We start from the raw sequence: 12,803 nt of genomic DNA, 5'->3' as shown, positions 1-12,803 counted from the left end.
AATTGATCTGTATGAATTTCTTTATTTATTTAGATATATTACAGAATAGGCCCACTGGCCCTTTGAGCTTTGCTACCCAGCAATCCCCTGATTTAATCCTAGCCTAGTTACGGGATAATTTACAATTTTCAATTAACTTACTAACTGGTAGGTCTTTTGACTGTTGGAGGAAACCAGAGCATCCAAAGGAGACCCATATGGTCTCGGGGAGAATGTACAAACTTAACAGGCAGTGGCGGGAATTGAACCCAGGTCGCCTGTACTATAAAGCGTTGTGCTAACTATTACACTACCACAAGGCAGGTTTTCCACCTCACCTCGGTACATGTGACAATTTTTTAAAAAACTTCTCAATTTAATGTGAAGTGAACTTCTCTAGAATTGTAAAGATAATGAACATAATCATAAATGTGATTCCAACAAATGCCTGTGGTTTGAAGTCTGTTGTCTAAGCAAACTTAAAACTCTGTTTAATTTGGGTAAAAGCAATATGGTTTTAAATATGCCTCTGACTATTTGAGCTACAGATCAGTAGGAAAAGCCAGAATGATTTCTGCTACTGTACTGATAATGTTACTGCACCACTATGATGCTGTTCTGCTACTTCAACGATTCCAGTTGTAATTTGCTTATCAGTACACAAGTTTATTGTATGTTCCCAGGTCGAGCACTCCTCCGATTGACCGACAAGAAGCTGGAGAGAATGGGCATCGTGCAGGAAGCACAGCGACAGCATGTGCTGCAGCAAGTCCTGCACCTGAGAGTCCGAGAGGAAGTTCGGAACCTGCAGCTGCTAACTCAAGGTTCGGAACACAGGCTTGGATTTGGCCAAATCAAACTTAAAATTTACTTATCCTTATTACTAAGTTCAAAGTAAATTTATTCTCAAAATTCATATATGTCACCATATACAATCATGAGATTCATTTTCTTGCGGGCATACAGAATAAATCAAAGAAACTCAACAGAATCGATGAAAGATTTGACCCAACAGGGTGGATAACCAACCAATTTGTAACTGACAACAAACTGTGCAAATACGAAAGACAAGAATAAATAAATGAATACATACAGACATAAATACATAAATAAATATTGAGAACATGAGTTGAAGAGTCCTTGAAAGTGAGTCCGTAGGTTATGGGAACATAACGTGAAGTTATCCCTTCTGGTTCAAGAGCCTGATGGTTGAAGGGTAATAGCCGTTCCTGAGCCTGGTGGTGGGAATCCTGAGGCTCCTGTACCTTCCTAATGGCAGCAGCAAGAAAAGAGCATGACCTGGGTGGTGGGGGTCCCTGATGATGGATGCTGCTTTCCTGCAACAATGCTTCATGTACAAACATTTGTAGATGTGCTCAATGGTAGGGAGGGCTTTATCTGTGACAGACTGGGACGTATCCAGTACACTTTGTAGGATTTTCAGTTCAAAGGCATTGGTGTTTCTATACCTGGCTGTGATGCAACCTGTCCATATACTCTCCACTATACATCTATAGAGGTTTGTCAAACTTTCAGATTTCATACTGAATCTCCACAAACTCCTAAGTAGAGGCAGTGCCATGCTTTCTGCATAATTTCGCTTAGGTGCTGGACCCAGGAAAGATACTAGCTTATAGAATCTTTTAGTCATTTTTATACAAATACATTTTTAGTTATTTTCATATTCTATGTATTTATCCTACAAAAATTAGTCCAGTCCATCATGTGTAAAGCCCTCCCCACCTACAGCACAGCTACATTGAGCGCTCTTGCAGGAAAGCAGCACTCATTGTCAGGACATGCACTCTTCTCGCTGCCGCCATCAGGAAAAAGGTACAGGAGCTTCAGGTTCCACACCACCAGGTTCAGAAACAGTTATTACCACCCAACCATCAGGCTCTTGAACCAGATCAGATAACTTCACTCAACATCACTGAACTGTTCCCATGCACCTGTGGACTCACTTTCAAAGACTCTTCCTCTCATCTTCTCGATATTTCTTGGTGATTTATTTACTTATTTATTTATTTAATCCCTTTCATATTTGCATAGTTCGTTCTTCTTTGCAGATTGGTTGTTTGTCCGTCTTGTTGGGTGCACTTATTCATTGAATTGTGTTTCGTGGATTTACTGTGTCTGCCCGCAAGAAAGTGAATCCAGGGTTGTATATGGTGACATTTATCTACTTTGTACTTAGATCCATATTTGAAATGCCAGTAGAAAAAAATCATCACTTCCATTATAACACACACAAAATGCTAGATCAGGGGTCGGCAACCTTTTTGCCTCTGTGGGCCGGATGGCGTATTATTGAGCGGACGGTGGGCCAGATTAATGCCATAAAAAACTTGAAATATGGGAATTATCCATTTAAATACATCCAGTTATGTTTTGCCTCAAATTAATGAATAACACATGCTAGAAAATCATTTGTGCTTAACCAAGGATGCCAATTAGTAATCAAAGAATTCATTTTAGTTTTTCTGTCCCACCATTGCTGATGCCCCATCAGTTGTGATACCAATTAGCTTCGACACATTAAGTTTCATTTCTGACATCATTTTCAGCAAAGCTTCAAAAATGTCTGCCCCAGTAACTGTGTCCTTCATAGGAATTAATTGAATAAACTCTTCAAAAATTTGAAAAGTTGAGGTCACTCCTCGCACAAACACTGCAAGTTGAGCAGTCTCTCTCAAGTCTGTACTCTCATCAGGTGCAATTGGAAAAAAAATGCAATTTGTTGCAGGCATCCCTTAAACAACTTTTAACATCTGCTGACATTTCTTCAACTCGCCGTGTGATCGTTCTTGCTGACAGGCTGATAGATGCAAATAAAGATTTCTTTTCAAGACAAACAATATCCACCACTGCCAGTAAGCATTCTATGACAAACTCTCCATTTGTAAAAGGCTTTGTCTTTTCTGCAATACGTTTTGAGACTTTGTAGCTGGCATGGTTATTTCCTTCATCTTCACTGCTTTTTCGGCGCTCAGCGTCTACCTTCCTGCGTTTTGCATTCATTGCCATTGGAATTTTTTTCTTTGATTTTATTTCAAAACACAAGTTATTCAACACGTATCGTAGCACATGTAAATATCTGGATATTTAGCGTGGATTTCTTGTTAAAACACAGTGATGCTGTTTCTGTTTACAAATTTGAACGATCTCATCTGAAAACCTGCGCGTGTATGGAGAGTATTTAATACATATTAATAAGGTAGTCTGCCTTCCCGTCATTTGTACCGGTGCATAAGAAGAACGTGGTAACCTGCTTCAATTACTGTCATCCAGTAGCACTTACATCCATTGTGATGAAAGGTTGGAGATGCAACATCAACTCCTGTCTGAGTTGCAACTTGTATTCGCTTCAGTTTCCTTACTGTCACAACAGGTCAACAGCAGATGCCATTTTATTGCCTCTTTGCTCAACCCTAGTACACCTGGACAGCGAAGTTGCACACATCAGGATGTTTTTCATTGACTACAGCTCAGCAATCAAAACTATCATCTGCTCAAACCTCAAACAAGCGAAAATCTGCAGATGCTGTCACTTAAAGTAAAATGGGATAGCTATATGGACAGAAAAGGAATGGAGGGTTATGGGCTGAGTGCAGGTTGGTTGGACTAGGTGAGAGTAAGCGTTCGGCACGGACTAGAAGGGCCAAGTTGGCCTGTTTCCGTGCTGTAATTGTTATATGGTTATATATGATGGAGAATTACAAATACCTGGGGATACGAATTGACAATAAACTGGACTGGTCAAAGAACACTGAGGCTGTCTACAAGAAGGGTCAGAGCCGTCTCTATTTCCTGAGGAGACTGAGGTCCTTTAACATCTGTTGGACGATGCTGAGGATGTTCTACGCGTCTGTGGTGGCCAGTGCGATCATGTTTGCTGTTGTGTACTGGGGCAGCAGGCTGAGGGTAGCAGACACCAACAGAATCAACAAACTCATTCGTAAGGCCAGTGATGTTGTGGGGATGGAACTGGACTCTCTCACGGTGGTGTCTGAAAAGAGGATGCTGTCCAAGTTGCATGCCATCTTGGACAATGTCTCCCATCCACTACATAATGTACTGGGTGGGCACAGGAGTACATTCAGACAGAGACTCATTCCACCGAGATACAACACAGAGCGTCATAGGAAGTCATTCTTGCCTGTGGCCATCAAACTTTACAACTCCTCCCTTGGAGGGTCAGACACCCTGAGTCAATAGGCTGGTCCTAGACTTATTTCCTGGCATAATTTACATATTACTATTTAATTATTTATAGTTTTATTGCTATTTATTATTTATGGTGCAACTGTGATGAAAACTAATTTCCCCCGGGATCAATAAAGTATGACTATGACTATGACAATGACTATATGACTATATGGTATATTTGGTTTGGAGTAAAACAGAACCTGGGGCCAGTGTAACAAGACGCCATGCATGACCATCAGTGTGGTCGCGTGAAACACTCAGAATAAGGAAAAATCGCTCGCGGGCCGGATAAGCATAGTATCCCAATATTTGCTCACGGGCCGTAGGTTGCCTACCCCTGTGCTAGATGATCTCATCGGTTCAGGCAGCATCTACCGAAAGGAAAGAAGAACTGACATTTCATGCCGAAACCTTTCATCGGGACTCTTGACAAAAGGTCCTGAAGAAGGGTCTCGGCTTGAAGCATTGATTGTTTCTTCCTTTCCATAGATGTCCCAGCAAATTTCAGGACATACACTGGTGATATTAAATCTGATTCTCATTTCCCTTTTCTGTCTCCAGCTCTTACTGGTAACTTCATTTATACAACACTTCTTCACCATCCTGTGACAATGCATTCGTCCATCTCAAGCCTCTTTACCCCTCTCTTCCTTCTGGCCTTCCATCAGATCTACAAGCTACTATACCTGGCTCCATTGCAGATTTCCATTTTGTGTCCTTGCCCCCTCTCTCATTCCTTGGCCTTCCTTAAAGCCTCTGTCTCTCACCACAGTCTGCTTTTCTATTGGCTTTCCAGCTTGGTCTGTTACTGCCCAAATACATTGATGTGAAATGGATTGGGACGTTTTCTGAAGGTTTCAGTTCAATTTAAAAGGTTGTATTTCAAATAATACACACAGTGGCCACCTTATTAGGTACAGGAGTGGAACCCAGTCTGATCTGCTTCTGCAGCCCATCCACCTCAAGGTTCAACATGTTGGACATTCAAAGATGCTCTTCCGTACACTACTGTTGTAACATATGGTTATTTGAGTTACTGTCGTCTTCCCATCAGCTTGAACCAGCCTGGCCATTCTCCTCTGACCTCTCTCATTAACAAAGCATTTTTGCCCACAGAACTGCTGCTCACTGGATAGTTTTTGGGTTTTATTGCACCATTGTCTGTAAACTCCAGAGACTGCTCTGTGTGAAAATCCCAGGAGATCAGCATGTTCTCAGATACTCAAACCACCCCATCTGGCACCAACAAGCATTTCACAGTCAAAGTCACTTAGATCACATTTCTTCCCCATTCTGATGTTTGGTCTGAACATCAACCGAACCTCTTGACCATATCTGCATGCTTTTATGCATTGAGCTGCTGCCACATGATTGGCTGATTACTTATTTGCATTAACGAGAGGTGTACCAATAAAGTGGCCACTGAAGGTATACTTTATAGTAAATATCCTGGCTTAGGATCTACCTGTCTATTTAGAATGTGGTAGTCAAGTTGTATTTATGATGCGTCACGTAATTAACAAATATAATGTCAGATCAATAAGGCAATCACAGAGTCTCTGAAGATTTATAAAACATATTAATCAGATTGGCCCTAATATGTCAAAAGGGGTCACTTGAGTAAGTCAGTGCCAGTGGAAGTCACTTTATAAGACCAAAATACTTAGGAACATAATTAGACCATGTGGCCCATCATGGTTGATTTATTATCCCTCTCAGCCCCATTCTCCTGCCTTCTACTCATAACTATTGACGCCCTGACTAATCAAGAACCTATCAACCTCTGCTTTAAATATACCCAGTGACTTGTTCTCCACAAGCTGTCAGTGCCAATGAATTCCACAGATTCACCACTCTCTGGCTAAAGAAATTCTTCCTCTGTTCTAAATGAACATCCCTCTATTCTGAGGCTGTCTTGGACTCACCCCCTGCATGTGCAAGATGGCGACGTATACAGACACAGTGGCTTACAGCTCTCCAGTCCAACCTAACTTCCTCTCAATTAAACATTAGAGCCAACAGGAGCCCCTCCACCTAGGATGCATACTAAGTGCGTATAGCTTGCCGGTTTTGAACACTTAGAAAATCTGCTATTTGAGATACTATCAAAGTCAGTATTATTTATTTACTGAGATACAGCACAGATGGAGCCCTTCTAGCCCCACGAGCCAGGCTGCCCACAATCCCCCCACTTAATCCTAACCCAATCAAGGGACAGTTTACAATGACTAATTAACCTACCAACGAGTAGGTCTTTGGACTGTGGAAGGAAACCAGAGCATCCTGAGGAAACCCACACAGTCACGGGGAGAACGTACTTAACAGGCAGTGTTGGGAATTGAACCCGGGTCACCTGTACTGTAAAGCATCGTGCTAACCACTATGCTACCATGCCACCCATACCTGTTGCATGTAAATATGGGAATCATTTTTAATTAGGCCATACTGTATGCTTTGTAAATATCTGTTTTTCACGGACTGGAGTAGAACTGCAATCTCATTGTCTTGAGCAATGGCAATAAAGTTCTATTCTATTGTATAGGAAATATCCTGTCCACATCCACTCTATCTAGGCCTTTTGATGTTTGAACTTTGATGCATAGTGTTTTAAAGCATGTTTATTCGTGGTTCAAAGGTTCATTTATTTTCAAAGTATGTATGCAGTATGCAACCTTGAGTTTCTTCTTCTTCAGATAGCCACGAAGCAAAGAAAAACCATGAAAGTTTGTTCAGAGAGAAACAGCAAACCCACCCATCCCCCCCCACATAAAAAAGAACAATACGTTCATCAACCCCCAAACACTTCACCCCCGTACAAAAAACTAACATAATGCAACAAGAGCATCAATCACCAGATCCCTCTCTCCCCACACAGAACGCTTCAAGAACATCAACCCTCCCCACAAAATTCCTCTGCCCCGCACAAAAGAAAAGTGAGAAAGAATGGGTGAAAACCCAGAATATAAAAACCATAAGACTGAAAGTAGTCCAAATCCATAAACACAAAAACCTCGGTAACATCCTCCAACATCATTGAAAGAGGCCGGCTGATGGCGCAGTGAGATCAGCGCCGGACTCCGGAGCGAAGGTTCCCGAGTTCGAATCCAGGTCGGGCCACCCCCGAGCATGCTTTCCATCCGTGCCGGTTTGACTGTTGAGCCAGCCCCTAGGCCTCATAAAAAATACAAGGGTCGAGTCAGGAACGTTCATAATGTGACCCGGTTAATCCTGACACCACGTGCCAGACAAGAATGGCTGAATGTCTGGTACGACACACTTTAAAAAAAAATTGAAAGAGAAAGACACAGAGGCCTACCCTCCTGGTTCCCTCTCCGGTAGCAGAGCACTCCCACCAGCGATCAGAAGGCGCGTAGTCCACACTCGCCCTCCACAGTCACTCGTCACTTCAATCGACGAACAAAGTTCAGAGTTAAATATGATTGAGGAATTGTGATACCCATCTTAATGCCCCCACAAGATAATAGATAAACAATTGCTAGCTTCTTTTGTCTTGAACAAATTCACAATGATTGAATTGTTCATCACTTCTGCTGGCACGAAAATTAATCATACTTGTAACGTCTGGGGATCGATGCATATTGAATTTTCCTTGAGGTATAACAGTAAAATATGGTGATAATGTAGAATGTGCAAAATACTTTAAATATTGCAGAGACAGATCTGTTATGATTTATTGTTCAGGTGTTTTGCCTTTGCAAAGTTTGGAGTCCTCTTTCTCAGCAGAGCTGCCTAAACATTTGGTTTTGCATTTTTATAGTTGTGCTTTAGGGCGGGAAGTAGATAATGGCGTCCTTTGGCAGCTTTGACTGATGAACATACACAAATGATATGTCAACAGGGAAAAAATCTTTATCTTTCCAAAAGCTTTTGATCAGATTTAAAGTATAGTTTACAGTAAAACATTGGTTATTTGTGTCTGTACTTGATTTGGAAATTTTATAATTAATAGAATAAATCTGAACAAAAGTTGACACTTTTTTAAAATGACTTTTTCCCCAATTTGGTTTGCTTTGAGAAATTTGTGGTGGTACAGTATAAGGTCTGTTAGAAAGCATGGACAGAAATTAGCCACAAAGTGATGGTTTTCCTTGCTAGTTTAATGTCCCTTCTCCCTCCTGAAGACTTTCCCCACTTAGAGTCATAGAGAAGTAAAGCACAGAAATAAGCCCTCCATGTGTAGTCCCGCCCAGCCTCAATGGAAAAAGCCTGCTTGCATTTACCCATCTATACCCTTAATAGTATTGTATACCTCTATCAAATCTCCTCTCAATCTTCTACCTTCCACGGAATGCAGTCCTAACCTATTCAATCTTTCATTGTAACTCTGGTCCTCCAGACCCAGCAACATCTATAAGTTTTCTCTGTACTCTTTCAATTTTATTTACATCTTTCCTGTATGTAGGGGACTAAAACTACACACAATACTCCAAATTAGGCCTCACCAACTTCAACATACTGTGATTTATGAAGATCAATGTGCCAAAACTTTCTTTACGAGCCTACCTACCTGTGACGCCACACCGTTCACTGTGTAAGACCTATCCTGGCTGGTCCTACTGAAGTGCAACGCCTTGCACTGGGCTGCATTAAATTACTTGCTTGCTGCCGCACAATTTCACATTCAGCTGGTATCTGCTGATACTTTGCTTAAATGCTTATTTTTCACTTAGTGATCTTTCTTGGAATTTGTTGGTTAACTGTTTGTTACTGTAAGTGCAGTTTCCCAAAGTGTGCACTAGTGGAGATTAGTAGTGTGGTCCCTAGTTGCTTCATCTTGATATTTTTCTGTTTAATAGTTGCCATGTTCACTTGTGGCAACCTTTCCCACTGCTGCCAAGTACTAGCTGTGGCAATGCAGTTGGAAATTTGTCTAGTTTCGCCAAAGGATCATAGATCATAGAACACTACAGAACAGAAACAGACCCTTTGGCCCATCTAGTCCATGCCGAACTATTACTCAGCCTGCACCTGGATCACAGCCCTCTACACCCCTCACATCCATGTACCTGAATGCTGAAATCAAACCTGCATCCATCACTTCCTTGTTCTATACTCTCACCACCCTCTGAGTGAAGACGTTGCCTCTCATGTTCCCCTTAAACATTTTACCTTTCACCTTTAGAGACCTCTAGTTCTAGTCTCACCCAACCTCAGTGGAAAATGCCTATTTGCTTTTACTCTATCTATACCCCCTCATAATTTTGTATGTCTCTATCAAATCTCCCCTCATTCTCGTACACTCCCGAAAATAACCTCCTAACCTATTCAACCTTTCCCTATAGCTCAGGTCCTCAAGTCTTGGCAATATCCTTGTAAACTTTCTCTGTACTCTTTCAATCTTACTGATAACTTTTTTTTGTAGGTAGGCACCAGAACTGCACACGATACTCAACATTAGGCCTCACCAACATCTTGTACAACTTCGGCATAACATCTATAATTCTACCAACAGTGGGTGTAGAGAGTGTAGAGCTCTGGGCTAAGCACATATCCCTGAGGTGTGCCAGAGTTGACTGTCAGCAAGGAGGACATGTTACTTCCAATCCGTACTGACTGTGATCTCCTGGTGAGGAAGTCAAGGATCTAGTTGCAGAGGCCCAGGTTTTGGAACTTGTTGATTGGAACTGAGGGTATGCTTGTGTTGAATGCTGAGCTGTAGTCAGTAAGTAACAGCCTAAGGTTAGTATTACTATTGTCCAGGTGATCCAACGCTTGAAAGCCAGTGAGACTGCATCCACTGTAGGCCTATTGTGATGAAAGGCAAATGCAGTAAGACTTGGTCGATTTTAATTGTAAAATCGACTCTACAATTGACTATCAAATTACAACACACATTCAACAATTCCTGATGATGTATTACGATTATTAGAAGTTGTCAAGACTATGATCAATACATTGATGAATCACAGGTCTGTTTATTGTAAAGCAAGCATTTGCAAATATTGCTTCCGACAATTAAGGAACATTGCACTGTTTCTGCACAAAGTATTTCTGCTTTGGAGCATTTTGTTTTTGACAGTGCTGTAGTTGAGGTGTTCAAAAGGTTTCTTTAGTTTTCATTCTACCCTCAAAAAGATGGGTTTCCCAATGGCCAACTGTTTTAATTCCAATCCTGGTTCCTATTCCAACATGTCAATCTACGGCCTGCTAAACTGCCACAATGAAGCCACTCTCAGGGTGGAGGAGTCTGGGTATCCTCCAGCCTGATGGCAGGAACATCAGTTTCTCTAAGTTCTGTTAAATTTTCCCTCTCTCCCTTATCTTCTTCCATTTCCCACTCTGGCTCCCCTCTTATCTCTTCTCCTCACTGGCCTATCACCTCCTCTTAATGCCTCTCCTCCTTCCCTCTCTCCCATGGTCCACTCTCCTCTCCTATCAGATTCCTTCCTCTTCAGCCCTTTACCTTTTCCATTCATCACCCCATCCATCCCCAGCTTCTTACTTCATCCCCCCTCCCCCACCCACCTGGCTTCACTTATCACCTTCTAGTTGTCCTCCTTCCCTACCCCCACCTTATTAATCTGGCTTTTTCCCCTTTCCTTTCCAGTCCTGATGAAGGGTCTTGACCCAAAGCATTGACTATTTATTCCCCTCCGTCAGATGCTGCCTGACCTGCTGAGTTCCTCCAGCATTTTGTGTGTGTTGCTCTGGATTTCCAGAGCATCTGCAGAATCTCTTGTGTTTATGTGCATCATTGTGTTGTCTGGGAGATTAAGGTTAATCCTGAAAACTGCAGGATAAATTGAGAAGGAAGGCTGGCAATTCTACCAATTCATTTTCTCGGCAGGCCATAAAGCTCTTCCTTCTCAATTAGTTTTATTTTTACATGGAAACAAAAGCCAGGTATTTTCTTTTACCAAACTTTATCTGAGCATGTTCTGTTTCAGTGCATTTTACCCAATGAAACATACATTTTTAGATAACATTAACCTTGGCAGAGGACCAGGGGATGATAAATAGGGGAGGGGCTGGTGAGGGAGAAAGGGGGCACCTAAAATTGGTAAACTTAGTTTACCTGTTATTGAGGTGTAACACTTGCTTCTTCTAGTGGCTTAATCTAGGGGGTGATAACCCCTCTGCCCGACCAAACTGAAGAAATCTTGTTTGGGTAGATGCTGCGCGATGACCCCGAAATAACAGAACAGTACACAATATGTGATTAAACGATTAAGCTTTATAATGCTTATTTTGACTGTATGGTTAGTAGAGAAACAAAGTATAATAGAAAAAGGGCTCCAATCTTAGTAAACAGTCTGTGCACAATAGTTGGAGCTCACGCTGTTTCAGTAGTCCGTCTTCCCCCATCGATCTCCTCCTTTGGACCCTTGCTTGGAGTCCACCCCGTCCAGCGATCTACCACATTTCTCCATTTGCGTCTTCTCTCTTCATCTCTCCCTCTCCTTCGCGCAAAAGCCCACAAAAAAAACTGCTTCCAGAATCACAAGATGGCAACAAAATCCCGATTGGCTAACATTCATCAACAGTCCAGTTATCTCCCCCATAACCCAAACATTGCTGCTACAGAGAAACCGTTACTTCAGCGGTGAACATTACAGCGCATTACAGACGTATAGATTATCCAGGCAGAATATAAGATGTTGTTCTTTCATTTTTGCGTTGGGCTTCATCCTGGCAATAGAGAAGGTGAAGGATGGGCAAGTCCGTGTGGGAATGAGGAGGGGAGTTGAAATGGTTGGCAATAGGGAGCTCGAGATGGCAATTGTGGACTAAGTGTAGATGTTTTGCAAGATGGTTGCCCAATCTACGCTTGGTTGCGTTGATGTAGAGGAGGACACACTGGAAACACTGAATGCAGTAGACAGGGTTAGAGGAGATGTATATGCACCTTTGTCTAACCTGGAAGGTGCCGTTGAAGTCCCTAGATGGTGGTGAGGGAGGAGGTGCAAGGACAAGTGTTTCTTCATACTTCTCCAACTTTGTCTACTGAATCAGAATCAGGCTTAATATCACTGACATATGTTGTGAAATTTATTGTTTGTGGCAGCGGTACAGTGCAATGCATTAAAAATGTAAGTTTCAATAATAAATATAAAAAATAAATATTAGAGAAAGAGAGAAGATAGTGAGGCAGAGTTCATGGACAGTTCAGAAATCTGATGGTGGAAGAGAAGAAGCTTTTCCGAAAACACTGAGTTGTCTTCAGCCTCCTGCATCTCCTCTCTGGTGACAGTACTGAGAAGAAGATAAGTCCTGAATGGTGAGAGTCCTTAATGATGGTTGCTGTCTTCTTGAGACCAGCCTTTTGTAGATATTCTTGATGGGTGGGAAGGCAGATGCCCATGATGAAGCTGGCTGAATTTCCAACTTTTTTCAATTTTCAATTCCATGCATTGCTGCCTCCATCCTCGCTAAATGTTCAATCTGAGCAGTTTATCATCGCAGTCAAATCTCCTTTCATGTCCTCTGCTCGTTAAAGAAATTAATCTCTGTCTCATCTTTGCTGAAACTCTTCAATTTGACCGCATCCTCTCAGATCTTGGAGATCATATTGTCTGTGCCCTCAATGGATGGGTACATGGGATAAAAAGGAATCTGGGATATTTTGAATCAAAGACGTAATGAGCAAGCAAGCA

General features: G+C 41.9%; 1 protein-coding gene across 4 annotated transcripts in view; it reads left to right on the top strand.

Annotated features, from left to right (window-relative positions):
* Nucleotides 1-12,803, top strand: part of samd12 (sterile alpha motif domain containing 12) — a 151,523-nt gene that overhangs the window by 87,716 nt on the left and 51,004 nt on the right. For all 4 annotated transcript variants that reach the window (XM_063066290.1, XM_063066281.1, XM_063066271.1 and 1 more), the window contains one exon: nucleotides 663-803. In XM_063066290.1, coding sequence (XP_062922360.1) covers nucleotides 663-803 — 141 coding nt within the window. The remainder of the gene's footprint in view (nucleotides 1-662; nucleotides 804-12,803) is intronic.

This window comes from Mobula hypostoma, chromosome 1 (genome assembly GCF_963921235.1).
Source record: "Mobula hypostoma chromosome 1, sMobHyp1.1, whole genome shotgun sequence".
In the NCBI taxonomy this organism is placed as follows: Eukaryota; Metazoa; Chordata; class Chondrichthyes; order Myliobatiformes; family Myliobatidae; genus Mobula; species Mobula hypostoma.
This window is presented reverse-complemented; position numbering and strand designations above follow the sequence as displayed.